The 26,815-nt window shown below is 44.0% G+C and overlaps 1 protein-coding gene across 3 annotated transcripts; it reads left to right on the plus strand.

Annotated features, from left to right (window-relative positions):
• Positions 1-64: 64 nt before the first annotated feature.
• Positions 65-25,349, plus strand: XRCC6 (X-ray repair cross complementing 6). Of its 3 annotated transcripts, XM_047066391.1 has the most exons (13): positions 65-145; positions 765-848; positions 5,858-5,970; positions 9,945-10,083; positions 10,303-10,557; positions 11,123-11,306; positions 13,934-14,120; positions 15,135-15,303; positions 16,017-16,178; positions 18,115-18,244; positions 19,145-19,245; positions 23,722-23,835; positions 24,934-25,349. In XM_047066391.1, the coding sequence occupies exons 2-13, from the start codon at positions 773-775 to the stop codon at positions 25,128-25,130; spliced, it is 1,827 nt and encodes a 608-aa protein (XP_046922347.1). In that variant the 5' UTR covers positions 65-145; positions 765-772; the 3' UTR covers positions 25,131-25,349. The 3 variants fall into 3 exon arrangements, with proteins under 3 accessions (XP_046922347.1, XP_046922348.1, XP_046922349.1); XM_047066392.1 differs by lacking the exon at positions 65-145 and having other exon boundaries at positions 230-848; XM_047066393.1 differs by lacking the exons at positions 65-145; positions 765-848; positions 5,858-5,970; positions 9,945-10,083 and adding an exon at positions 9,808-9,899.
• The last annotated feature ends 1,466 nt before the right edge of the window (positions 25,350-26,815 follow it).

Genomic DNA, 26,815 nt, shown 5'->3' on the forward strand with positions numbered 1-26,815 from the left:
GGTGGAGGTGGGCGTGTCAATTTGACGCGAAATGCGCGCACTGTGCGTGATGACGTAGGGGACGCTGATTGGGAGCGAGAACTAGAGCCCGTGCGTGCGCGGTACTCCGCCTTCTGTCCAAATTGATCTGTTCCTTGCACCTAAGGTAGGCGGTTTGGGAGTGTTGTCTGCGTGCAATGCTTTCCGGCCAGGGCTGCCCTCGGCCTGCTTCGCTGAGTCTTGCGCGTCCTTCTAGCCTTAACGCGGAGCAGGGCCAGCACAAAGCGTGCGGACCTGCGTGGTAGAGACAGTTTCTGGTCCCAGTTCCGTCTTCCGTAGGGGGCGGCACCTGGCCTTTGAGGCCCACCTACGTTTGAGACTCCGCTGGGCGTGGCTGGAGGAGGCGTTGAGGGAGATTTTTGGGCGTGATGTAGAGTAGTGGGTTCGCTGGAGGGCGGAGTATTCTGGAGCAGGAGTATCAAATGTCCAGCTGGTGCCGGAGGCCAGACGGGACCTCCAGGTTGGGCTGCCCCAGCACACCAATCAGAGGACCACCCGGGCCACCACCAGCCCAAAAAAGGCCCTAAGGGATAGCTGCAGTGAAGCTGCTGCTGGAATGATGCCCATGACTAATGGATCTCAATCCCTGAGAGATCTGGAGGCAGCAGGATCCGCTTCCACATTCCTCACGAATAATCTCGAGACTTTAGGAGCCTAGGGTTCGATATTTTTTAGGTTTAAATTTGCTTGTTACTGATCATAACTTTATTTCACCGGGTGAGCAGTAAACACTATGTCAGGTTGGGAGTCTTATTACAAAAACGAAGGCGATGAAGAAGAAGAAGAAGAAGAGGGCCTTGAAGCAGGTGGTAAGTGGTTTTAACCTTTGATGTTCTGTGTGTAAGAAAGCCTTTCCCTGTCTATTTCTGCTGTTTCATGGCTCACCCTTCTCTCCCCAATGTCCAGTGCTTTCTCCCTTTGAACTTTGCAGAGCTACCCTAGACTCTTTTATTCAGATTCTGCTCTAGTCTATGGGACATTCCTAGCCTTGAACTTTTTACTGGGTACTGGTAGCTTGACATCTATTAGCTCCAATAACTGACTCCGAGCATTGGTATCCCTTGAGTCACTTTAGGTGGCCCAGGTAAGACCCTTCCTCACCCAGGAAAGTTATTTTACTCATCGTAGGACCTCAGTAGTAATACAGTAGTACTGTAGTACTACAGTAACTGCAGCAACCAAAGAGAAAACATTAGCAACACAGTTATAAGAGTCATTCCCTCGCCATAGCCTCCAGGTTTGGGAGTATATGTTCAGACAAGACAGTAAGACGAAGGATAAACGAAGAGAAATAAGGGGTACATGTAATTTACATACTGGTTGATTTAAGTCCTGGGTAAGACAATTTTAAAGTGTTTTTACTAAAAGTGAGAAACAGGGGCACCTGGGTGGCTCAGTTGGTTGAGTGTCTGACTTTGGCTCAGGTCATGATCTCACCCTTGGTGAATTTGAGCCCCACATCTGGCTCACTGCTGTCAGTTTGGAGCCTGGAGCCTGCTTTGGATCCCTTGTCCCCCTCTGTCTCTCTGCCCCTCCCCCTGCTCACATTCTCTCTCTCAAAAATGAATAAACATTTAAAAAGTAAATAAAAAGGACAAACGTAGGAAATTTAGAACATAAAAGAAAAAATTTACTGTAATCTACATACTCTACCACCCTAATACAGCCACTACCAGCATTTTGGCATTTTGCATTTTTCCTTCATAGATCTTTCATTCTTATATTTCCTAACTATGTATGTCTGGGTTTTGTTTTTTTTTGTTTTTGTTTTGTATCTGATTTTTTATAGTTAATCATAGTGATATATTTTTCATTTCATTTTTATTTTTAAATTAAAAAAATTTTTATTTTAGTTTTTGTAATTTTGAAAGATTTTTTTAAAGTAATTTTCCCACCCATCTTGGGGCTCAAACTCACAACCTGGAGATCAAGAGTTGCATGCTTTAGGGGCACCTGGGTGGCTCGGTTGAGCGACTGACTTCGGCTCGGGTCATGATCTCACAGTTTGTGAGTTCGAGCCCCGTGTCGGGCTCTGTGCTGACAGCTCAGAATCTGGAGCCTGCTTCGGATTCTGTGTCTCCCCCTCTCTCTGCCCCTTCCCTGCTCATGCTCTGTGTCTGTCTCTCAATAATAAATAAATGTTTAAAAAAAAAAAAAGTTGTATTCTCTACTGACCGAGCCAGCCAGGCACCCTATTTTTTTTTTTAAACATATATACACAGAGAATCTTTTTTTTTTTAAATATGGATATTTCTAGAAAGTATAGTACTATGTGAAATAACTCAGTCAGATAAAGACAAATACTATATGATTTCACTCTTAGAATTTAAGAAAGAAAACAAATGAATAAAGAAAAAAAGAGACAAATAAGAAAACAAACTCTTAAGTATAAAGAAGAAACTGATGGTTATCAAAGGGGAAGTATGTGGGGGCATGGTGAAATAGGTGAAATAGGTGATGGGGATTAAAGACTACACTTATCATGATGAGCACTGAGTAATGTATAGAATTGTTGAATCACTATATTGTATACTTGAAACTAAAATAACACGGTATGTTAGCCATACTGGAATTAAATAAAAAGTAAAAGTCACACCAGTAGAATGTAAACATGAAATTCACATAACTATTTGCTTTTGAAACCGTCTATTAGTACACAGCAATCAACTGGTCAAACATGAGCTCTTTGTGGGGCCTGACACTGCTCTTGGCAATGGGGTAAACAAAGTCCTTACTTTTGAGGATCTTGCCAGGCCAAGGAGTAGATGAGTTAATGCCAAGTATTGATAAGGGCAGTGACAAAGGTAAAATTAGCATTTCGTAATAGAGAATGAATGGTACTGATTTAGCTAGGATGGTCAGGGAAGGCTTCTCTGAAGAAAGTGGTGTCTAAGTTAAAACCTGAATAAACGTTCTTGTCAAAAAAAGTATATTTGAAGTTATAGCACCTTCTATAACTATAGAAGACTATAAGTCTTCTAAGGTAGACCAGATAGTATAAAAAATCAGCTCTGATCATTCAAAAAATCTGTGAAAATTCAACTAAACATCACTAGTAATGTTATTATTTATTGTATAAATAGCGAGGAATATCTGCTTGATTTTTTTTTAAATTTTTAATTTTAATTTTATTCTTTTTAAAATTTACATCCAAATTAGTTAGCATATAGTGCAACAATGATTTCGGGAGTAGATTCCTTAGTGCCTCTTCCCCATTTAGCCTATCCCCCCTCCCACACCTCCTCCTGTAACCCTCTGTTTGTTCTCCGTAGTTATGAGTCTCTTATGTTTTGTCCCCCTCCCTGTTTTTATGTTATTTTTGTTTCCCTTATGTTCCCTTATGTTCATCTGTTTTGTCTCTTAAAGTCTTCATATGAGTGAAGTCATATGATATTTGTCTTTCTCTGACTAATTTCACCCAGCATAATACCCTCCAGTTCCATCCACATAGTTGCAAATGGCAAGATTTCATTCTTTTTGTTTGGAGTAATACTCCATTGTATATATATACCACATTTTCTTTATCCATTCATCCATCAATGGACATTTGGGCTCTTTCCATCCTTTGGCTATTGTCGATAGTGCTGCTATAGACATGGGGGTGCATGTGTCCCTTCGAAACAGCACACCAGTATCCCTTGGATAAATGCCTAGTCGTGCAATTGCTGGGTCGTAGAGTAGGTCTATTTTTGGTTTTTTGAAGAACCTCCATACTGTTTTCCAGAGTGGCTGCACCAGCTTGCATTCCCATATACACAGAGAATCTTAAGCATATATATACAATTTTGAGTTCTGCCTTTTTTCCTTAATGAATTACAGAGATATTTTTTCCATGTAATTATATATATGTTGTCTTCATAGTCATTTTAAATGTACTATAATTTATTCAGTCTGCCTCCTGTTAAACATTTTAGTTTTTTTTTTTTTTTTAATAATTTTTTTAGTTTATTTGTTTATTTTGAGAGAGTGAGAGAGAGATCAGGGGAGGGTCAGAGAGAGAGGGAGAGAGAGAAGACTCCAGACAGGCTCTGCTCTGTCAGCGTGGAGCCAGATGCAGGGCTTGAACCCACAGACTGTGAGATCATGTCCTGAACTTAAACCAAGAACTGGATGCTCAACCATTGAGCCACCCAAGTGCTCCCATTTTAATTATTTTCAGTTTTTTTTTTATTTTTATTTTTTTCAAACGTTTATTTATTTTGGGACAGAGAGAGACAGAGCATGAACGGGGGAGGGGCAGAGAGAGAGGGAGACACAGAATCGGAAACAGGCTCCAGGCTCCGAGCCATCAGCCCAGAGCCTGACGCGGGGCTCGAACTCCCAGACCGCGAGATCGTGACCTGGCTGAAGTCGGACGCTTAACCGACTGCGCCACCCAGGCGCCCCAATTATTTTCAATTTTTTAAAAATTTTTTAAAGTTTATTTTTGTGAGAGAGAGAGAGAGAGAGAGAGAGAGTATGAGTGTGGAGAGGGGCAGAGGGAGATAGGGAGACACAGAATCTGCAGCAGGCTCCAGGCTCTGGGCTGTCAGCTCAGAGCGCCGGATACGGAGCTCGAACCCACGAACTGTGAGATGGTGATCTGAGCCAAAGTCGGATACTCACCCGACTGAGCCACCCTGGTGACCCAATTTCTTTTTTTCTCCCCAATACTTTTATTTTTATTTTAAAACTTTTCTTCTTCTTTTTTTTAATGTTTATTTATTTTTGAGAGAAAGAGAGCACAAGTTGGGGAGGGGCAGAGAGAAGGAGACCCAGAATCTGAAGCAGGCTCCAGGCTCAGAGCTGTCAGTGCAGAGCCCAATGCAGGGCTCAAATCCATGAACTGTGAAATCATGACCTGAGCCGAAGTCAGACACTTAACTGCCTGAGCCACCCAGGCGCCCCAGTTATTTTCAATTTCTTACTTTAATAAGCAACACTGTGGAAAATTCTGCATAAGGGATTTTTCATATCTTATGTTCTTTTGATTGCTAAGAGGTAGAATTCACTGGGTCAAGGTAGAATTTTTGTTTAGGGGTCTTGACCCATAATCATGTTGTTTTACAGATGGGCAATTACATTTATTGTATTAGAAAGCAGCAGTGTCAAAAAGGGAGACAACCAGATATTTTATGTGTTTTTTTTTTTTTTTTAAAAAACTAAACATCGCCTATGATGCCAAAAAAGGGAATAGGAAACTTGAATCTGACGAAGCCTCTCTAGGTCCTCAGTAGAAAAGACAGAGGACTGTGTCTGTCTACACCAAAAGAATGCAGTCAGCAAAATCCATATTGTGGAAAACTGTACATAACACAACATTCTGGTTCTTCAACACAACACACAACACACAAAAGATGGAAGGGGTATCTATAGATTAAGAGGCTTCAAAAACATTTTTTTTTTTTTTTTCAAGTCAAAACTAGTGTTTAGGAATGTTCACTTGGGGGTGCCTGGGTGGCTTAGTAGGGTTAGTGTCCGCCTTGGGTTCAGCTCATGGTCTCACGGTTCATGGGTTCGAGCCCCCCACTGGGCTCTGTGCTGACAGCTTGGATGGAGCCTGGAGCCTGTTAAAGACTCTCTATTTCCTTCTCTCTCTCTGCCCCTCCCCCCCTCAAAAATAAATAAACACTAACAAAAAAATTTAGACAGGAATGTTCACTTGGACGATAAAACTATAAAGAAAGTAAGGAAATGATTATTAAAAATCAGGATAGTGGTTACTCTTGGGAGGAGAGTGGGCATTGTAATGGGATTTTTTCTATTTTATATGAATAATAATAAACATCATAAATATGAGCACAAGAGCAAACATTTTCTCCTGTTTTTTCCCCCATAGGAGAATATACATATTCAGGAAGAGATAGTTTGATTTTTTTGGTTGATGGTTCTAAGGCCATGTTTGAATCTCAGAGTGAAGTTGAACTGACTCCTTTTGACATGAGCATCCAGGTAAGACTACCTTTTATTTAATTTAAAAAAAGAAATGAAAGAAAAAATTATTAACACCACTTTAAAAATTATGCACTCTGAAAATTTGTTGGTGAATGATAATTAGTGGTTAGCCTCCCAGGAATGCTGCCTATACTCTGAGATAAAAAAGGGTAGCAGTGCTGGAGAACAGGCCTGTTTTATTTTGTGTTTGAACTTCAGACCCTAGTAATACGTTGCTCCCACCTTCTGTGTTAGCTCTGGTAGCACAGGAAGGCTCCTCCTGTAGAGGTGTGAGTGTGAACGAAGAAAGAAAGTTCCAGCAGATATGGTGTCAAAGTGAGTCTTCTTGTAATTGGTATTTGGAAGTTGAGTATTACCTGTGGTTGAAAAATACTACAACAAAAAGACAATCTAATTTAAAAATGGACATAGACTTGGGGCACCTGGGTGGCTCAGTTGGTTAAGCGTCCTACTTCAGGACGCTCAGGTCATGATCTCGAGGTTCGTGGGTTCGGGCCCCACGTCAGGCTCTGCTGACAGCTGAGAGCCTGGAGCCTGCTTCAGATTCTGTGTCCCCTTTCTCTCTGCCCCTCCCCCATGCATGCTCTGTGTGTCTCTCTCTCTCCCTCTCTCTCAAAAATGAACATTAAAACATTTTTTAAAAAATGGGCATAGGACTTGAATATACATTTCTCTAAAGATACACAGATGGCCAAGGAGCCCACAAAAAGACCCACAACATCTGTAGTCCTTAGAGAAAAGCAAACCGATACCACAGTGAGGTATCACAAGTCACTAGCATGGCTATAATATAGAGAGGAAAAAAAGGATACTAAGAAGTGTTGGTGGGGCGCCTGGGTGGCTCAGTCAGTTAAGCATCCAACTTTTGCTCAGGTCATGATCTCGCGGTTTGTGAGTCGGGCTCTGTAATAACAGTTCAGAGCTTGGAGCCTGCTTTGGATTCTGTGTCTCCCCCTGTCTCTGCCCCTCCCCCATTCATTCTCTCTCTCTCTCTCTCTCTCTCTCTCTCTCTCTCTCTCTCTCAAAGATAAATAATAAAACATTAATAAAATAAAATAAAATAAAATAGGTTAATTTGGGGATGCCTGGCTGGCTTATTCATTAAAGCATGAGACTCTTGATCTTGGAGTTGTAAGTTCAAATCCCATGTTGGGCATGGAGTCTGCTTTAAAATACAATGGTTAATTTTGTTATGTGAATTTTACCTCAAAAAAATAACCATTTCTTGGGGCGCTTGAGTGGCTCATTCGGTTAAGTGTCTGACTCTTAATTTCTGCTCAGGTCATGATCTCCTGGTTCATGAGTTCGAGCCCTGCATCAAGCTCCATAGTGATAGGGCAGAGCCTGCTTGGGATTTTCTCTCTGTCTGTCTCTCTTTGTCTCTGTCTCTCTCTCTGCCCCTCCCCTGCTCATGTGCCTGCCCTCTTTCTCTCTCTGTCTCCCTCTCTCTTTCTCTCTCTCTGTCAAAATAAACTTAAAAAAAAAAAAAAGAATATAACAAAAGATGACCATTTCTTTATACAGAAGAATTACAAAGACTTATTGTATATCTTATATTTTTAGAGTTTGGAACCAAACAGAAGCTTCTCATTTTCTAATTTGTATACAAGCAGTTCTTGTTTTGGGCAAATCAGAATATCTTGCATCTAGAAAAAAATGAGAACAGTCCTTAACTTTAACTTTAAAGCAGTGTTTTTCAGAATCACACACAGGGCTTGTTAGCTAGCACAGATTGCAGGGACTTACCCCACAATCAGAATTTCTGATTCTGTAAAAGTCTAGTGCTGGGACCAAGAATTTGCCTTTCCAGCAAGTTCCCAGGTGATGCTGCTGTTACTAGCTTGGAGATTACTCTTTGAGGAGCACTGCTTTAACCTTTTTTGGACTCATGGACCTCTCTGAGGATATGATGACAGCTGTGTACCCTCTCTTCAAAAAGATACAGTCATAGTTCTGCATGTAATTTCAAAGGGTTTTTAGAAACCTTGATGCCTGAGTAACATGCCGCTGACTGTGCAGAGCCTGCTTGGGACTCTGTCTCTCTCTCTGCCCCTCCCCTGCTCTCTCTCTGTCTCTCTCTTAAAAATAAATAAATTCAAACTTAAAAAAATGTTTTAGAAACCTCAATGCCTAAAGAACCCTTTTTGTCTGCACCCCCCTCAAAAATAAACATAAAAAAAGAACCCAGAATAAAATGTAGTATCATATAGCAAATAATTGAGACATTCACGGATGAGTATAACGTATTTAATAAGCAATGAAAAAACATTTTCTCAAATTCTTTTTTTTTTTCTTAATTCTTAGAACCTAAAAGAAGCCCTCACAGATTTTTGTAAACGTTTATAGGCTCCTCAAAGTAGATTAAAAGTCATTGGGACGAGGGGCGCCTGGGTGGCTCAGTCAGTTAAGCGACTGATTCTTGATCTCAGCTCAGGTCTTGATCTCAGTGTCATGAGTTCAAACCCTGTGTTGGGCTCTGTGCTGGGTGTGAAGCCTACTTAAAAAAAAGAGTTATGGGGATGAAAAATACAGCATAGGGGGAATATAGTTATGGTATGGTAATAGCATTACATGGTGACAGATGGTAGCTACACTTGTGAGCAAAGCATAATGTGTAGACTTGTCACGTGACTATGTTGTACACCTGGAACTGCTGTAACATGTCAACTATACTTCAATAAAAAGATAATAGATTAAAATACTTACAGGAATAACTCCTTGCGATGCAGATTGTTGTCAGTGAGTAGAAACAGTTTAAGTTCTGCATGTGTTATTTATTTATTATTAATTTTTTTTTATGTTTTATTTTTTTATATTTGAGAGAGAGACAGAGACAGCGAGTAGGGGAGGGGCAGAGAGACGGAGACAGAGAATCTGAAGCAGGCTCCAGGCTCCTCCGAGCTGTCAGCACAGAGCCCGACACGGTGCTGGGACTCGCAAACCATGAGATCGTGACCTGAGCCCAAGTCAGACGCTTAACTGACTGAGCCATCCCGGCGCCCCTTAAGTTCTGCGTTTAGGGAGAGAATTACTTTTGAGGAAGTCTGGGTAGAGTCTTCAGCCAGGCATGGGGGCAGGTTGGGGGGTGTCGCCGTGGTCTCTCTGTTTCTCAGCTCTGCACATTCAGAAACTTCATGTCAATGCCTCCCAGAATTAAGTAGGTCAAAGGACTGACCAGCTGTTATGAGACCCTGATTTACTCGATGCTGACCTTAGTTTCTTTTCTCATTTATCTATTTATTTTAAAGATTTTAGTTTTAAGTAATCTCTACACCCAACGTGGGGCTCGAACCTACAACCCTGAGGTCAAGAGTTGCGAGCTCTACCGACTGAGCCAGCCAGGTGCCCTGACGCTGACCTTAGTTTAAATGGGTAGATAGGACTCTCCTGGAATACTGGTGTACTTAATTGTGTAATGAAGCACATTTTATTCCAGAAGATGCTGTTAGGAAAAAAAATGCTGTTAGTAGTTATGGACTTATTGTTGGGTCACATCTAATTATTGTTAGCCTAAACCTTTTATATACGTAATTATTTTATGTATGTAAATTCTGTTTCTTGGTATCAAGCTACTTGAGGGATGGGATCAAGTGGCCTGTTCAAACTCAGTCAGTTAAGTAAATGGCATTAGTGGGACTCACTCACATCCAGATTTTCTGATTCCAGTACTGGGCTGTTTTTCCCCCTTATAGCAGAATTTCCTCCCTGAGTATATATGTTTTTAATTCTCTGATTTCTTATGGTAGGAACTGCTTGTACTTCTGTTATTTACTTACCACACTCTGCCTTCTGTTATAGTGTAATATATATGCCCATCCCTCTCACTGATTCATGACTTTCCTGAAGATACGGGTCATTCCTTAACCTAATGCCATGTATAAATTCACCTACGACGTGCAAGGCACTTATGGAGCTTAATTTTAGTGGTGAGTAGTTAAGTATTAATCGGATTTTATTTTGATTTTTATCAGTGTATCCAGAGTGTGTATACCAATAAGATCATAAGCAGTAATCAAGATCTCTTGGCGGTGGTGTTCTATGGTACTGAGAAAGATAAAAATTCAGTGAATTTCAAAAATATTTACGTCTTACAGGAGTTGGATAATCCAGGTCAGTAGTATTCTAAGATCAGCTTTTCCCTTACATTGGAAGGTCACTACCCTGGACAAAGAGGGGTGTGGAGAAGGAGGTAGATCCTGGGTAGAGGACTTTGTGGGTTAAACACCTCCGGGGTGAGAATAGGACCCTAGGCTCTTCTTTTAGCCTTACCAAAGCAGCACTGACACCATTCTGATTTTTCTGCCCATTTGACTTCCTGTCTCTGATCAGGTGCTAAGCGAGTGCTTGAGCTTGACCAGTTTAAGGGGGAGCAGGGGAAAAAACATTTCCAAGATCTCATTGGCCATGGATCTGACTACTCACTAAGTGAAGTGCTGTGGGTCTGTGCCAACCTCTTTAGCGATGTCCAGGTCAAGATGAGCCATAAGAGGATCATGCTGTTCACCAATGAAGATGACCCCCATGGCAATGACAGTGCCAGAGCCAGCCGGGCCAGGACCAAAGCTGGGGATCTCCGTGACACAGGTTGGCATTTTCCCTGATCTTTTAAGTTGGCACTTAATCTTACTACTTCTCTATAGATGATGTCAAACATTTGCTTTTCACCATTCAGAGTGAAATAAAAGAATAAAATGAAGTTACACAGGTATAACATTCCTGCTAAAATAACTAGGCCATTAACTTTCTTTTTTTCTTAAGTTTATTTATTTATTTTGAGAGAGACAGAAACAGCTCAAGTGGGAGAGGGGCAGAGAGCGAGGGAGAGAGAGAGAGAATCCCAAGCAGGCTCTGCAATGCAGGGCTCGAACTCACGAAACTATGAGATGACGACCTGAAACCCGGTGCCCTTAGGCCATTGGCTTTCGAAGGGCTCCACTAGAGTGAGCTTTTCTTGACTTTTCATGCTACCAGGCGTGGCAGTGGTTTGAGTAAGTTGTCATTATAGCAGCTGACTCCCTTACTGATTCTTTAAGTCCTGAAAACATTAATAATCCCACAAGTTCTTTGCATATTTGAGCTCAACTGAAAAAAATTCTCACTTGATGAAAACTGTTTATTTTCCCCTCACTTTTGGCTGTCCTTGCCCCAGGTATTTTCCTGGACTTGATGCACCTGAAGAAACGTGGGGGCTTTGACATATCCTTGTTCTACCGAGATATCATCAGCATAGCAGACGATGAGGACCTAGGGGTTCACTTTGAAGAGTCGAGCAAGCTGGAAGACCTGTTGAGGAAGGTTCGAGCCAAGGAGACCAAGAAGCGCATGCTCTCCAGGTATGCTCGAACCTGGGCTAGTTGCCCACAAGTCCCCTACTTAATCTTAAGCACTGCATTGCCTTGACCTCCCTGAATACTTACCTCTGGGCTGTGCCTCACTGTCTTCCTCTAAAACACTTGCTTTACTTCAGGATGGACAAGCTGTTTGCTTCTTTTTCTCTGGAAAGAGCTGGTATGCTAGTTTTCCAAAATAACACAGCTCTCTGCTTGCTTGGGGTAAACAGTTGTGGCCTAACGCTGTCCTCAGTTGCATGCACTAGTATATCGTCTGCTTTCTTCTCCTCTGTAAATTGTGGATAACAGCAATACTTAGTATAGAGCAAAAACTCAGAAAGTGCTAGTTATTTTCTCTGTTGTTAAGTTATTCTGATTTCTTTTTTTTTTTTAAGTTTTTGAATGTTTATTTTTGAGAGAGAGAGACAGAGTGTTAGCGGGGGAGGGGCAGAGAGGGAGAGAGACAGAATTGGAAGCAGGCTCCAGACTCCGAGCTGTCAGCACAGAGCCCGATGTGGGACTTGAACCCACAACCCGTGATAATCATGACCTGAGCTGAAGTTGGATGCTTAACCGACTGAGCCACCCAGGTGCCCCAAGTTATTCTGATTTCTTATAAACCTGAGACCAGTAGGAACCAGATTGTTAGATTATCTTCTTTTTTTCTTTTCTTGTTTATTTATTTACTTAGTGAGAGAGAGACAGAGCATTAACAGGGGAGGGGTGGAGAGAGAGGAGAGAGAGAATCCTAAGCAGGCTCCTCACTGTCAGTGCAGAGCCCGACGTGGGGCCCAAACCCATGAACCGTGAGATCATGACCTGAGCTGAGATCCAGAGTTGGACAGTTAACCGACTGAGCCACCTAGGCACCCTAGATTATCTTTAGAGAGTGTTGGCATTAGAATCCTAAGGGCTCCCCTATGTTGTTTTCTGAAGGTTCACATCAGGCTTTCATTTTAGACTAGTTTCTACAACATACGAGAATATGACCATTGTAGTTTTTGAGCAGTTTTCAAGAGATTACTGACAATTCTACTAGAAAGCCCATGAGATTATTGTAGGAAAACCACAAACCAGCTCATTGCCACAGCTGTAATATGGCAGTTGGCTCTCTTTTCCTCCTTAGGAATTTCTCCTTTCTCAGACAAGCACCCTAGCATCTCTTCTCCTTTCCTGAAGTAGTGGAGTGTTGTTACTACAATTTGGAAATCTGGTACACATTTTGGTGGGGATGGCAGGGAGGGTAAAATAGTAATTAAACGTATAACCTTGGGGCGCCTGGGCGGGTCAGTTGGTTGGCGTCCGACTTCAGCTCAGGTCGTGATCTCGTGGTATGTGAGTTCAAGCCCCGCGTCGGGCTCTGTGCTGACAGCTCAGAGCCTGGAGCCTGCTTCGGATTCTGTGTCTCCCTCTCTCTCTGCCCCTCCCCCTCTCATGCTCTGTCTCTCTCAGAAATAAATAAACATTAAAATGTTTATTTATTAATATTAAAAAATATTAAAATATTTCTGTCTCAGAAATAAACATTAAAAAAATAAATAAATAAAAATAAAATAAAATGAACATGAAAAGAAAAACAGAAGATAATCTAACAATCTGGTAATTGTCTGTCCTCGGGGAAGTTAGATAACCTCTCTCTGAGTCTCATTGTTTTCAACTGTAAAAAAGAACAGTAATGAGGTTTTTGGGTGATAAACAACAGACACTGGCTCGTGACTAATTTCAGATGTTATAAGCCTGAACAGGGTGATCAGTATAGGAACCAGGGTGGCACCAGGAGTCCAGATAGCAAGAACTAATGACCGTGTCTTCAGGGTACCACTGTCATAAAGCATCCCCTGCAACCTTGTCCTTCCTTGGGCACCGCTTATGACCTAGACTGTCAGGAGAATAGGTCTGACTGCTTAAGCCTAGGCCAGATATGCCCACCACTTGGCCAGAGGAGGCTATAGTACTTTGATTAACATTCCCCCAAAACTGCAGTGGGGGAAGGGTGGTTCCCAAAGAAACATTGGGGTTTCATTGTTAAAAGGGGGAGGGGAGGGGCGCCTGGGTGGCTCAGTCGGTTGAACGTCCGACTTCAGCTCAGGTCACGATCTCACGGTCCGTGAGTTCGAGCCCTGTGTCAGGCTCTGGGCTGATGGCTCAGAGCCTGGAGACTGCTTCCGATTCTGTGTCTCCCTCTCTCTCTGCCCCTCCCCCATTCATGCTCTGTCTCTCTCTGTCTCAAAAATAAATAAATGTTAAAAAAAATTTTTTTTTAAATAAAAAAAAATAAAGGGGAGGGGATACTAGACACAAGCAGAAACAATAGATCATATAATACAGGGTTATTATGATGATTGAATGAGAAAATAGCTATAAAGTGATGGTACAGTGCTGGGCTCAATAAAAATAACCCTTGTTTTTATTACAGTGCATTCTTTATCATTATTTTAAGTAGTTAACAATACTGAAACTAATTTTTGTGGTGTAGACCCTGAGGTAATGTTATAGCAAACTCCACTGTATTATTAAAATGTATTCTATTTATATTCTAAGAATTTGGATTATTGGAGAGAGTATTTAGCTAGGAAAGCATAATCTTTCAGTCCCGTGTTTGTTTGTTTTTATACTTTTCCCTCCTCCAGCCTGAAGCTTAAACTCAGCAAAGATATAGCGCTCACTGTCGGCATTTATAATCTGGTCCAGAAGGCTTACAGACCTCCTCCAGTGAGACTTTATCGGGAAACCAATGAACCAGTGAAAACCAAGACCCGGACATTTAATGTAAACACAGGCAGTTTGCTTCTGCCTAGTGACACCAAGAGGTCTCAGGTAGGCCTGCTTTCTTACTGAGTTTTGTCCCATTGAAGAGTCAATAGGGAGGGAGACATTGATCAGCCTAACTAGTTAAGTGTCTTTCATCTTTGTAGCTATGCATCTTTGTAGCTAAGCTGTTAAAGCATAAAGCCATTACTGTTTGGAACTATGGCATATAGATCATTTTTTTTTTTAATTTTTTTTTTTTACATTTTATTTATCTTTAAGAGAGAGAGAGACAGAGCACAAGTGGGGGAGGGGCAGAGAGAGAGGGAGACACAGAATCCGAAGCAGGCTCCAGGCTCCGAGCTGTCAGCATAGAGCCTGATGTGGGGGTCAAACCTACAAACCACAAATCCTGACCTGAGCCAAAGTCAGACGCTTAACAAACTGAGCCACCCAGGCACCCCTAAAGATTTTATTTTTAAGTAATCTCTATACCCAATGTAGGGCTTGAATTTACAACCCCAGGATTAAGAGTCACATGCTTCACCGGCTGAGCCAGCCAGGCATCTAGATCATTAATACCTTGAGAGCTAGAAAGTTAGAGCCAGTGTTTGAAAGAGATGTCAGTGGAAACTTTAGCCCTGACCACTCTGCATTCTGTTCTAATAGTTAAATTCCTTGCTTGCATATGGTAGCAGAAAATGCTTTAGAATCAACTAGGGAGATGAATGAAGGAAGTATGTTAGATGTAAACCGCACTTTTTTAGGGAGAGTTTTGGTTTTTTTTTCCCTTCCCCAAACGAAATTTTCTCCTATGCTTTGAAATGATACACGTATGCCTTTCGTAATCAGAAGGACAGACTGAGAACGCAGAACGTTGTCTTCCCTCATTCTCTCACCTTTGTGCAATCTGAGGAATGATTTGGTATCTAAAATTAAAATCAAATGAGTCATCCTTTTTAATTATACAAAATGTGGGAGAGAATCTGAGATTTTTTTTGCATAAGGTAAGGACCAACCAAGGATCACCTAAGTATCTCCACGTAGCCGCTTTATGTGGCCCTCGTGTTCCCCTTCCTTTAGATCTATGGGAATCGTCAGATTGTTCTAGAGAAAGAGGAAACAGAAGAGCTGAAACGGTTTGATGAACCAGGTTTGATTCTCATCGGTTTCAAGCCCTTGATAATGCTGAAGAAGCACCATTACCTGAGGCCCTCCCTATTTGTGTACCCCGAGGAGTCCCTGGTAAATGGTATGTGACTTCGATCAAGGGTAAATGAATGAGTAACAGAAGGTAGTTTACCGAGCGAGCTGCCTGCAAACTGGATAGGACGGTTTAAGGGGGTATTTTGAAAGTGTTTCTGGTCAGATAAGCTTTGGAAATTTGGGACTAAACAAAGTTAAAGAGATTTCTTTAGGACCTATAATACACTGCTATGCATTGTGAGTATCCGGAGGGTGGCGGGGGAGATATGGAATTAGTATTTTTAAAACTTACTTCCTATGGAATTCTTTCTTTGAGGCATCAGATACAGAGTTAACAAAGAAGAAAAACCAGTTTCTTCCTTCGTGTCGGCAATTAAAGATGATACGAATTAGGTCGTTGGGTTTGTGCTGTCCAGACCTCTATTCCTCTGTGCTGTAGCTAATGAACCCCCTGGATTTGACCTGATTGGCTTTCATTAGTAACTGGGGCTTACTTACATTGTCAGCCTAAATATAGTAAAAGTGAACTAATGTTAATAATTCACACCTCTAAATGGGGTATTCGAGGCATCTAATCCCTTTCTCTTCCCTTCTGTGCCTCCGCTGCTCGTCAGCTCTGGGCTTCTCACACCTCACTTGTTGAAATATCACAAGCCCTTTTAAGAAAATGGGAGAGAAATTGTAGGCTTATAACATGAGCTACCAGGGAAAAAAGGAGACACTTTTGGGATACAGATCCTTGGGCCGTTTGTTTTTTAGGGAGCTCAACTCTGTTCAGTGCTCTACTCACCAAGTGTCTGGAGAAGGAGGTCATGGCGGTGTGCAGATACACCCCCCGTCGGAACACCCCTCCTTATTTTGTGGTCTTGTTGCCACAGGAAGAGGAGCTGGATGACCAGAAAATTCAGGTGACTCCCCCAGGTATGTGGAAGAGATACTTTCAGTGCTACTGAACTTTGCTCAGACTTTGGAATCACTCATAGGATTCCAACTCAGACCTGCTGAACCATAGTCTCCAGGAATGGGGCATTTGTGCATTTTCAGGGTTTCACAGATGACACAGATGCAGAGCCAGGTAAAGCTGCCAAATATGGTTGTGCAGTGCACAACATGTACAGCTGCACAAGGCAGCTCTACAGCCACAGTTGAGAATTGGCTGCACAGGGACTGTTGGCAGGTTAGTGACCAAGTTGATAGCTCACTGCTGATACTTTTCTTTACTAAAAGCAATTCTTTGGCACCCTTGAAATGTTCAAAAAAAAATTTTTTTTAACATTTATTTTTGAGACAGAGAGAGACAGAGCATGAACAGGGGAGGGGCAGAGAGAGAGGGAGACACAGAATCTGAAGCAGGCTCCAGGCTCTGAGCCATCAGCCCAGAGCCCGACGTGGGGCTCGAACTCATGGACCGCGAGATCGTGACCTGAGCAGAAGTCGGACGCTTAACCGACTGAGCCACCCAGGCGCCCCACCCTTGCAATGTTTAATGTTTGGTTTATCTTCTGCATACACCAAGGCAGTGATGTGTAGTAGAAAGACCATGGGTTTTGATGTCATACTTGACCATATCTTACTCTTATGTGTGGAAAAGTTTACTTTCTTTTGTTTCAGGCCCGTCTCTGCCACACGTCACCCGGCTAACTTGGGCAAATAATTTTAACTTTTCTGTTTATATTCCTTGCCTGTAAAGATGAGAATTCTGGAACACCTTTCTCTTCAGGTTGTTTCACATTTGAAATAAGTTAATAAATGTACAAGTGCCTAGCCCAAAGTAGCCAAGAGAAGGTAGTCTTCTTTTTTTTTAGCCGTGTTAATAAAAATGAATTTTGTGGAGAGCCTGAGTCAATTAAGCGTCCACCTCTTGATTTCAGCTCAAGTCATGATCTCACAGTAGTGAGATTGAGCCCCACCTTGGGCTGCGTGCTGACCGCTCAGAGCCTGTTTGGGATTCTCTCTCCCTCTGTCTCCTCTCCCCTGCTTGTTCTCTCAAAAATAAATGGATGAACATTAAAGAAAAAAAAAAAGAAGAAGAAATCCCAACTTTTTTTTTTTAATGAACTTTATAAAGTAACTCTTTGAATATGTTATATCTCTAGCCCTGGTTGTCAAAATGCTGAGGAATAGCTTTGCATATCAGTTAGGAAGCTCTTGTCTGTCAGCTCCAAATCCCTCCTGTTCTGCTCTGTGCTGCCGAGGCCGAGACTCTCCAACTCGGGTTCCTCCTTTGCCAGCTGGCTCGCAATGAGGCTCCGTCAATAGTGAGTGCTTAGAGCGAGACTGTAGGGCAGAGGAGAGCAGAGGGACTTGCTCCTTCCTCTTGCTCAGTGTCGTGGGCATTGCTAGCCAGGGCCCCTCACCTGGCGGCAGCAGTCGGTTCCAGTCTAGATTTTGCAGCCTTTTAGAACCTGACAGAAAACTGGAACAAGATCGGCCTGATAACCCTTCCTCTTTACTTTTTGTGTGTGGAGGCGGTGGGGGAACAGAGGGGAGAGGCTGAGGCTCAGAGGAGGGCCTGATGGAGCTGGGTCTCAGCCCTCCAGGGAGGGGGCACTGTCTAGCTGGCTCTGGGTGTGTCCAGAAAGCTGGAGACTGGATCCAGCTGCTGCTGGCCCGTGAAGAGCCCTGGCCGGGCCACTGCCGGCAGGAACCGGCAGGTATGGGAGGCTCCCGCCTCCCTCTCTGTTCTGGAGGCTGCTAATGGCAATCGGCTGATAGAGGAGAAATAGGGCTGGCAGGGTCCCAGCCCCAGCATCATGGGACGTAGAAGGGTGAGTGTGAAGTTGAGAGACAAATGGCGACTCCACAACTGAAACCGTTGGTTGAGTCAAATCTTGGGAAACTAATGTCCTTTCTTCAGGCTTCCAGCTTGTCTTCTTACCCTATGCCGACGATAAACGGAAGGTGCCCTTTACTGAAAAAGTCATGGCAAATCCAGAGCAGATAGACAAGATGAAGGCCATTGTTCAGAAGCTCCGTTTCAATTACAGGTGAGTAGTGGGTTAGTGTCAGGCCTTGTTCTGGAACTGTCTCCTGGGGTGAGAGGATTATTTTACTCCCATGCTGCTGCTGAGCGTGGGAAGAAAAAGTATTCAGTTTCTTTCTCTCCATCTCCTACCACCGCTCCTTTGTCTTTTTTTTTTTTTTTTTTTTAACTTCCATGGCTCTGCCTTCTCCATTTCTCTCTCTGCCCACAGCTTCCAGTGACAGACAGATGGGCAGGGACTGTTAGCTTTTAAGTCAGCTTTTAGGGGCACCTGGGTGGCTCAGTCCGTTAAGCACCCGTCTTCGGCTCAGGTCATGATCTCATGGTTCGTGGGTTCAAGCCCCGCGTCAGACTCTGTGCTGACAGCTCAGAGCCCAGAGCCTACTTCAGATTCTGTGTTTCCCTCTCTCTCTGCCCCTTCCCTGCTCGCGCTCTGTCTCTCTCTGCCTCTTAAAAATAAATAAAGTGTTAAAAAAATTTTTTTTAATATTATTATTTTTATTTGTGAGAGACCGAGCACATGCAGGGGAGGGGCAGAGAGGGAGGGAGACACAGAATCCGAAGCAGGCTCCGGGCTCTGAGCTGCCAGCCCAGAGCCTTATGTGGGGCTCGAATTCACAAACTCTGAGATCATGACCTGAGCCGAAGTCAGATGCTTAACTGACTGAGCCACCCAGGCACACCCCGCCCCCCCAATTTTTTTTTTGATCGGCTTTTGGATTCCAATAAATTGGAAATTGGAGACAGAAAAGTTGATTCCAGAGACAAGACTCCCAGCTGTTTTATCTGGGCTCTTTTCCTCAGCTGACCCTGGGCCTGTGGTATCTCAGTTGGGTTTATTTAATTTTGTTATTATTTTTTAATGTTTAAATGCTTCAATTTATTTATGTTACTGTTTTACTAGAAGTGACGCCTTTGAGAACCCAGTGCTGCAGCAGCACTTCAGAAACCTGGAGGCCTTGGCTTTGGATTTGATGGAGCCTGAACAGGCAGTGGATTTGACACGTAAGAAGGCTGGGACTGAGCTCTTTCCGTGGGAGGTTTTCGTAACGGTTTCACTCTGGACTGGAAATACGGATGCGTTTTCTAGCATCCTGCAAAGACTCAACCTCGTTTTTCCAGCCTTCTCTGAGAGATTTTCTAGACCAGCATAGACTGTCTCAGAAGAGATTTGGCTCATTCTGCCATAAGAGGAGGAGAGTGTGCCAGGCTTCTGCAACCTGCCTTTGAACCAGGCCCCCTCATGACTACATGTTGGTAAAAGTAAAAAAAAAAATAATAACCTATAACATTTATTGAGCGCTTACTGTGTGCCAGGCACTCTTGGTCCTAGCTGTTGACTCATCCAATTCTGGTAACTATGAGGTAGGCACCGTTGTCCTTATTTAATAGAGAAGGTAGTAATTCTCCAAGGCACTAAGTAGTGAGCGGTGGATCCAGGTTTAGAATCCAGTGCGTCTGGCCCAGAGCCCTCGCTCTGCACCACTGTGTTTTCTGTCTCTCCATCAGACTGTAGGCTCTGCCTCAGAAGATCCTTGTTACCCAGCATCGGGGAGATTTGCCTGGCCGCCTCGGTTGAGCTCTGAGCTCGCTGCCAGTCCCTTTCTTGATTGTGGTTCTCTTACGTATTTCGTAAGAGGAGACACACAGTTTAGTGATACAGGTAAATATCAGCTGGGCAACAGATGGGATTTAATGAAGGCTCTTAACAGAGGTTGAAAAGATCAGAACAATTAGTGTGGCCTGCTGAGCTTCCCAGTTATTATTATTATTTAAAAAAAATTTTTTTTTAATGTTTATCTTTGAGAGAGACAGAGTGTGAGTGGGGGAGGGGCAGAGAGAGAGGGAGGCACAGAATTTGAAGCAGGCTCCAGGCTCTGAGCTGTCAGCACAGAGCCCAACGTGAGGCTCGAACCCACGGACCACGAGATCACGACCTGAGCCGAAGTCGGACGCTTAACCGACTGAGCCACCCAGGCGCCCTTACTTCCCAGTTATTAATGGTCTCTTTTTACTAGACAAAACAGTCCCAGTGCTAGACATGTAAAAGCTATTGTACCTGTATTATGGTGGTGACTGTTAGCCGGATCTAGCCCAACAGGAACCTTGGAATTAAGCAGCTCATCTTTTTTTTTTTTTAAGCGAATTTACTTTTCAGAGAGAGAAAGAGCACAAGCAGGGGAGGGGGAGAGAGAGAATCCCAAGTAAGCTCCGTGCCACCAGCACAGAGCCTGACATGGGGCTCGATCCCACAAACTGTGAGATCATGACCTGAGCCGAAATCAAGAGTCGGATGCTCAACCGACTGAGCCACCGAGGTGCCCCAAGCAGCCATCTTTCTTGGTGGCCTTTAGATAAATCAGGGAATAAGTTGCCTGGTTTCCAGCAAGGTGGTGAAGGACATACGCTTTGGAAATACCTGATACAGATTTGAATCCCAGCTCTGCCACTTACTAACTTGAGTAGCCTTGGGATCTTACTTCATCTACCCGAAACTCAGTTTCATTATAGGTAAAATGGGGACAGCAATACTGTTCTTTTTTTTTTTTTTTAATTTTCTAATGTTTATTTATTTTTGAGACAGAGAGAGCATGAACAGGGGAGGGGCAGAGAGAGAGGGAGACACAGAATCTGAAACAGGCTCCAGGCTCTGAGCTGTCAGCACAGAGCCCGACGCGGGGCTCGAACTCACAGACCGCGAGATCCTGACCTGAGCCGAAGTCGGACGCTTAACCGACTGAGCCACCCAGGCGCCCGATACTGTTCTTATAAGCTATTGACACCGTCTCGGTCCTGACTCTCAGGAAGTGCTCAAAACACAGTTGTTCCCCTTTATTCCACAGCGTTCTCTCTCTTCCTCACCGGGGCCGTGGCTTCTTCCATTCTGGCTCCTGTCCTGTAATTTTACTGCAAGTTGTGTTTGCTCTTCCTGCCTCTATTTTCAAAACAGTTTTGGCTGCTCTGACGTTTCCTATAACTCCAGGGGCTCAGGTTTCTGTCCTCAGCCCCGCTGCTCTCCCTTTCTGTTGGTTATCTTGGCTGCTCCCCCAGCCTGCTGTATCCCTCATGTCTGTGACCCGCGAGCCTGTCTCCAGCCATACCCTTTGTCCCGGGCTCTGGCCGGAACTGCAGCTGCCTGGTGATGGCTGCTGCAGGCCCCGGGTGTCCCACCGCTCAGACACCCGACCCCTTTGACCCTTGTTCTTTTATGTTCTTCACTCATTTCTAATCCGATGTGTATCTGCTTCCCTCTGACACAGGATATGGTTTCCTTTGAATAAATAACTTCCTGAAGACTCACAACTGTTTCTCACTTTCTCTGTTTGGCTTTGTGACACCGTGCTGTCTTGGTTTTTCTCCTGAGCTGACAGTGCCCTAAGACACCTTTGCTGGACCTGCTTCCCTTTTTTTCTCCTCTAAACATGGGAGCGAGTGCACTAGGTGATCCTGGGCCCTATGTTTCTCTGTCACTTCACTTCTCCCCACGTGGCCTTTCAGGCTCCACCAGTGGTTCTAAGTGTGCTTCCTGGAACAGCAGCACTGGTGTCTCCTGGAAACTTGTCAGAAATGCCCATGTTGAGCCCTTTCCCAGGCTGACTGAATCTGAAACTCAGGTTGGGCCCCTGCAACCTGTGTCTTACAACAAGCCTTCCAGGTTATTCTGAGACCTGCTCTTAACCTCTAGCACACTGGTTCTCAACTTTGGCTGTACAACAGAATCATCCAGGAAACTTCAAAAAATCTGGCGGTTTAGGCCTCACCCCCAGACCACTTAAATCAGAATCTCTGGGGGTGGGGTTTGGGCATCAGTATTTTTTAAAAGTCTCCAGCTGGTTGCCAGGTTGAGAACCAAAGCTCTCGCAGAGACTCCTGTAGTCTGGAACATGGGGCTTCTGTCTCAGCAGGAGCCCAGGTTGGTTGTGACATTGTGCCTTCTGGGCACACCAGGCAGCAGGATCTTCCCTTAATACTTTGGAAACGTGGCCACATGAGGAGATGATGAGATACTCGTCTCCTCATGCCTGTCCTTGATGTGACACAGCTCAGGTCTCAAGCTCAACAAACCGTATAATGGTTAGGTAACAAAAAAAACAAAAATACTGTCTTTCCCCCAAAGATATCTTTTTTCTGTTGTATCAGTCCTGGGGAATGCTCCTGCCATCCCAGCTGGTCGCCACCTCCCTCTGGCCACCCTACACCTCACATTCTATCTGTACATCCATCAATTCTGCCACTTTATGGTCCCTTATCCCCTCCACCCTCACCCCAGGTTTGGCCTTCTGTCTCACCCTCCTCCCATCCACACACAGCTCAGGATGACCTTTCTTTCTTTCTTTCTTCCTTCCTTCCTTCCTTCCTTCCTTCCTTCCTTCCTTCCTTCCTTCCTCCCCTCCCCTCCCTCCCCTTCCCTTCCTTTTCTTTTCTTTTCTTTCTATGTTTGTTTATTCTTGAGAGACAGAGAAAGAGCATGAGCAGAGGAGGGACAGAGAGAGAGGGAGACACAGAATCTGAAGCAGGCTCCAGGCTCAGAGCTGTCAGCACAGAGCCTGATGCAGGGCTCGAACCCACAAGCTGTGAGATCATGACCTGAGCTGAAGTCAGACACCCAACTGACTGAGCTACCTAGGCACCCCAGGATGATCTTTCTAAACTGGAAATGTAATTGGAATGTAATTGGAATCATGTTGTTCCCCTGCTCATAGCCCTTCAGAGTTTCCCCACTGCTCTCAGGATAAAGTCTAAGACCTGGGTGGGCATTCAAAGGTTCCATGACCTTGCCATGATCGCCTTTCCAGCCTCCTCACCGTTCCTACACTCCTGACATTCTACCTTCAAGCTGCATGTTACCTGCTATTTCTTACCCTGTGCCTTCTCCTGCTTTGAATAGTCCCTGCCTGAGGAGGAACACTCAGCTTTGCAGACTTGGCTGCAGAAAATCTCTCCTGACCCCTCCTGTGTTCCAGTGTGCCTTTGTTCGGTCCCTTCCATCATGGCATTGCCAGCCACTGTGTTTATGTTTTTACTGCCTCCTTACCCTGACTAGACTGTAATCCCACTGGGGGCATGGACTCTTGTTTGAAACCCCAGAATCTAACCCCATTCTCAACTCTATTACTCCCAGCTGTTTGACCTTGAGTAAGTTGTTTAACCTCTCTGCTTTCCTCTATAAAACAAGGAAACAAATTTACCTACCCTAGAGGTTGTTAGAGGATTAAATAAGTTTAAAGCAGTGAGAAGGGTGCCTGGCTGTAGTAAGTGCTCATTAAATTCAGTTGTTAGAAGGTACTTGGTAAATATTAGGAAGACTTTGTTGAATGTGTTCTTGACCAGGTTAGTTGCCTCCTCCTGGACCCTTTCCTGACTTCCCTCAACCCCTGCAGTTAGGTGCTTTCTCCTCTGGTCCCTGTAGACTTGGAACTGGACAGGAAGCCAGGGCTTGTGACTCACCTGACTCATTCTTCTTGTGTTTTGATTTTCTAGTGCCTAAAACTAAAGCAATAGATAAGAGACTCGGCCGCCTGGTGGATGAGTTTAAGGAGCTTGTCTACCCACCTGATTATAATCCTGAAGAAAAAGTTTCCAAGAGGAAACAAGGTGAGGAACTGGGTCATTTATTTATTTTTCTAAGTTTATTTTTGAGACCAAAAGGAGAGAGAGAGGATGCAAGCAGGGGAGAGGCAGAGAGAGGGAGAATGAGGATCTGAAGTAGGTTCTGTGCTGATAGCAGAGAGCCCAGTGCAGGGCTCGGACTCATGAACCGTGAGATCATGACTTGAGCTGAAGTCAGACACTTAGCTGACTGAGCCACCTAGGCGACCCAGGAACTGGTTTTTAATTTTTTTTAATTTAAAAATTTTTAATGTTTATTTTTGGGAGAGGGAGAGCGAGGAAGTGCTAGCAGGAGAGGGGCAGAGAGAGAAGGAGACAGAGAATACGTGTTATCAGCGCAAAGCCCGATGTGGGGCTCGAACTTGCAGCCTTACAAGGAAATGGAGCTGTGAGAGGCTAGGTTGGTGGCCATGGAGCCTTCTCTCTTCTCCTCAGAAGTGACTCCTCTAGGGGCACCCCGGGTGGCTTGGTCAGTTAGGCCTCTGACTCTTGGTTTTGGCTCCGGTCATGATCTCATAGTTGGTGAGTTAGAGCCCCACATCAAGCTCTGTGCAGACAGTGTGGACCCTGCTTGGGATCATCTCTCTCTCTCTGTCTCTCTCTACCCCTCCCCTGTTCTCACAAACACGTGTGCATGCTTTCTCTCAAAAGAAACAAACATTTATAAAAAAAAAAAAAAACCAAAAAGTGACTCCTAGTGCCCTGTGTGAGCTGTTACCATAGCTCTTCATACATGTGCACACTTTAGGGATTTACTTGTTTATCTCACTCAGTCTGCACTTGCTTATCGTCTAGCATGGCGCCTTAGTACTTGACACGGTGCTCTGTAAATGCTTTTTGAACGAAGGAAGGAATGACTTCCCCAGACTGAGCACCAATTTTGGGTAAACCGATGGCAACTGCACTACTTGGAACTTCCTTCTAGGTCTGATATGGTTTTGACTTTATGCTTAAATGAAGCTACCTTATCAAAACACGCTCCCCTGGGCACCCCAGCTTATGGAAAATGGTTAATTGCAGCCCAGACAGTAGAAGGGCCACTGTTAGCATTTCCAATCACTCCCTCCTGACCTTTTTCCCCAGATGATGAAGGTTCTGGAAGCAAAAGACCCAAAGTGGAGTTATCTGAAGAGGAGCTGAAGGCCCATGTCAGCAAGGGCATGCTGGGTAAGCTCACTGTGCCCATGCTGAAGGAAGTCTGCAGGGTGTATGGGCTGAAGGGCGGGTTGAAGAAGCAGGAGCTGATGAACATGCTCACTGAGCACTTCCAGAAGAACTGACCAGAGACTGAACAGCTAGCCACCCTTCTGTACTATTGCCAGGCTGCCTGGGTTGTTCTCATCAAGTTAAAACCTGTTTCTTCTGGGCCAGGAAGAGTCTGTCTGATAGAAGCCAGGAACTTTACATTTATGAGACTTTCTGTTGCCATGGAGACAGCATAGCCCTCCCACTTTGCTGGGCTTTACTGTCTGAATAAAGAGCTCTAACTTTGTACTATATACTGTTATTTGTTATTTTTCCATATTTTTATTTATTTTTGAGATAGTGTAAGCCGGGGGGTGGTGGTGCGCAGAGAGAGGAGGGGACAGAGGATCTGAAGCGGGCGCCGTGCTGACAGCAGACAGTCTGATGTGGGGCTCGAACTCATCGTGAGATACGATCTGAGCCGAAGTTAGATGCTTAGCCAACTGACTGAGCCACCCAGGTGCCCCTATACTGTTCTTTAGTATGAAAGAGAAAGATGTGTCTGTCTCACATCCAAAGATCACCTGCCATTGGCTATTGGCTTTATTTGCTCTCCCATTAGGAACACATCATCATCGTGGAAATAAAGTATCAGTGAAGGTAGGGGAGAATGTGACAATTAAGGACAGGTAGACATACTTGAGGAATGACAAGCCCCAGCAATATTCTCATCCTCTGCTCCCCCCTCCCCCCCACCTGTTTTCCCTTTCACTGTGTCAATATAGACCTAAAGATCAGAGTTCAGAAGCACTAAGAATGGAACATTTCTAATTCTGGTACCATTTGCTTCATGAGTGACTAGCAGCCCCTTTCATGCTACATTCCTCTTAACGTGACATTCAGGTACATGAAGATACATTTTCTGTTGCCCTGAGAATTTGGATTCCAGCATATGTGAAAGGAGTTATTCCTCGTGTTTTTTCAGGGAAGCTGTGGTAGGGTGAGGAGAGGGCCTAGCATTAGGAAAAGGGGAAGAGGAGCAGGGTGACTTCTCTTTGTTGCTGCTATTGCTTTTGAAGAATTAGAGGGAAGTTAATCCTCAAAAGCATCTCTTCCCATCGGAGAATTAACTTCCCTCTCCCCCACATAAGGAAAGAAAGCCAAACAAGAATATAATATCTGCTTTCCAAGTAGAAACAAAACACCTTAAGCACTCAGAGAACAAAGAATCCAAAAGTGAAAATCTCTTACAAGAGTAACTTGACCCGTCATATATCTCATGAGATGCTCATTCTAGTCCTGGAAGACACACGGCCTACAGACCCTGAATCTCCAGCCATCCATGGAGGATGCAAATCCTTCCAGATGCTTTCCTTCCTTCTCTCAGGCTAATTCTTCAAAAGCAGTAGCAGCAGAAAGAGCAGAAAAGGGACAGAGAGGATAGAAAGGGATGGTGGGTGGGGGTGGGGCAGAGATTTTTCAAAATGTAACTTAGCTGACATTGAGAGGGACTCGGGGATACCGTGCTGAAAACAAGTTCCTCTTCCTTCCTCACCACCTTTAAGCCCTCATAGTTTGGGCTTAACGATAATGGAAATGCATTGTTTAGTACTTAACGTATTACAGATGACCTTTACCAAGGTCACTATTGTAAATATAAAAACGCTCCTTAATCTTAGTCCACTCAGGAAACTTGCACTCTAGAACAGAAGTTCCTAACCACTGTGTGTTTGGGGTCAGAGGAACCTTTCAGACCTGATGATTGACCTGATTTTCTCTA

This window comes from Lynx rufus, unplaced genomic scaffold (assembly GCF_022079265.1).
Source record: "Lynx rufus isolate CCGP_SWC_20201006 ecotype Redwood Valley unplaced genomic scaffold, mLynRuf1.p SCAF_7, whole genome shotgun sequence".
Classification (NCBI taxonomy): domain Eukaryota; kingdom Metazoa; phylum Chordata; class Mammalia; order Carnivora; family Felidae; genus Lynx; species Lynx rufus.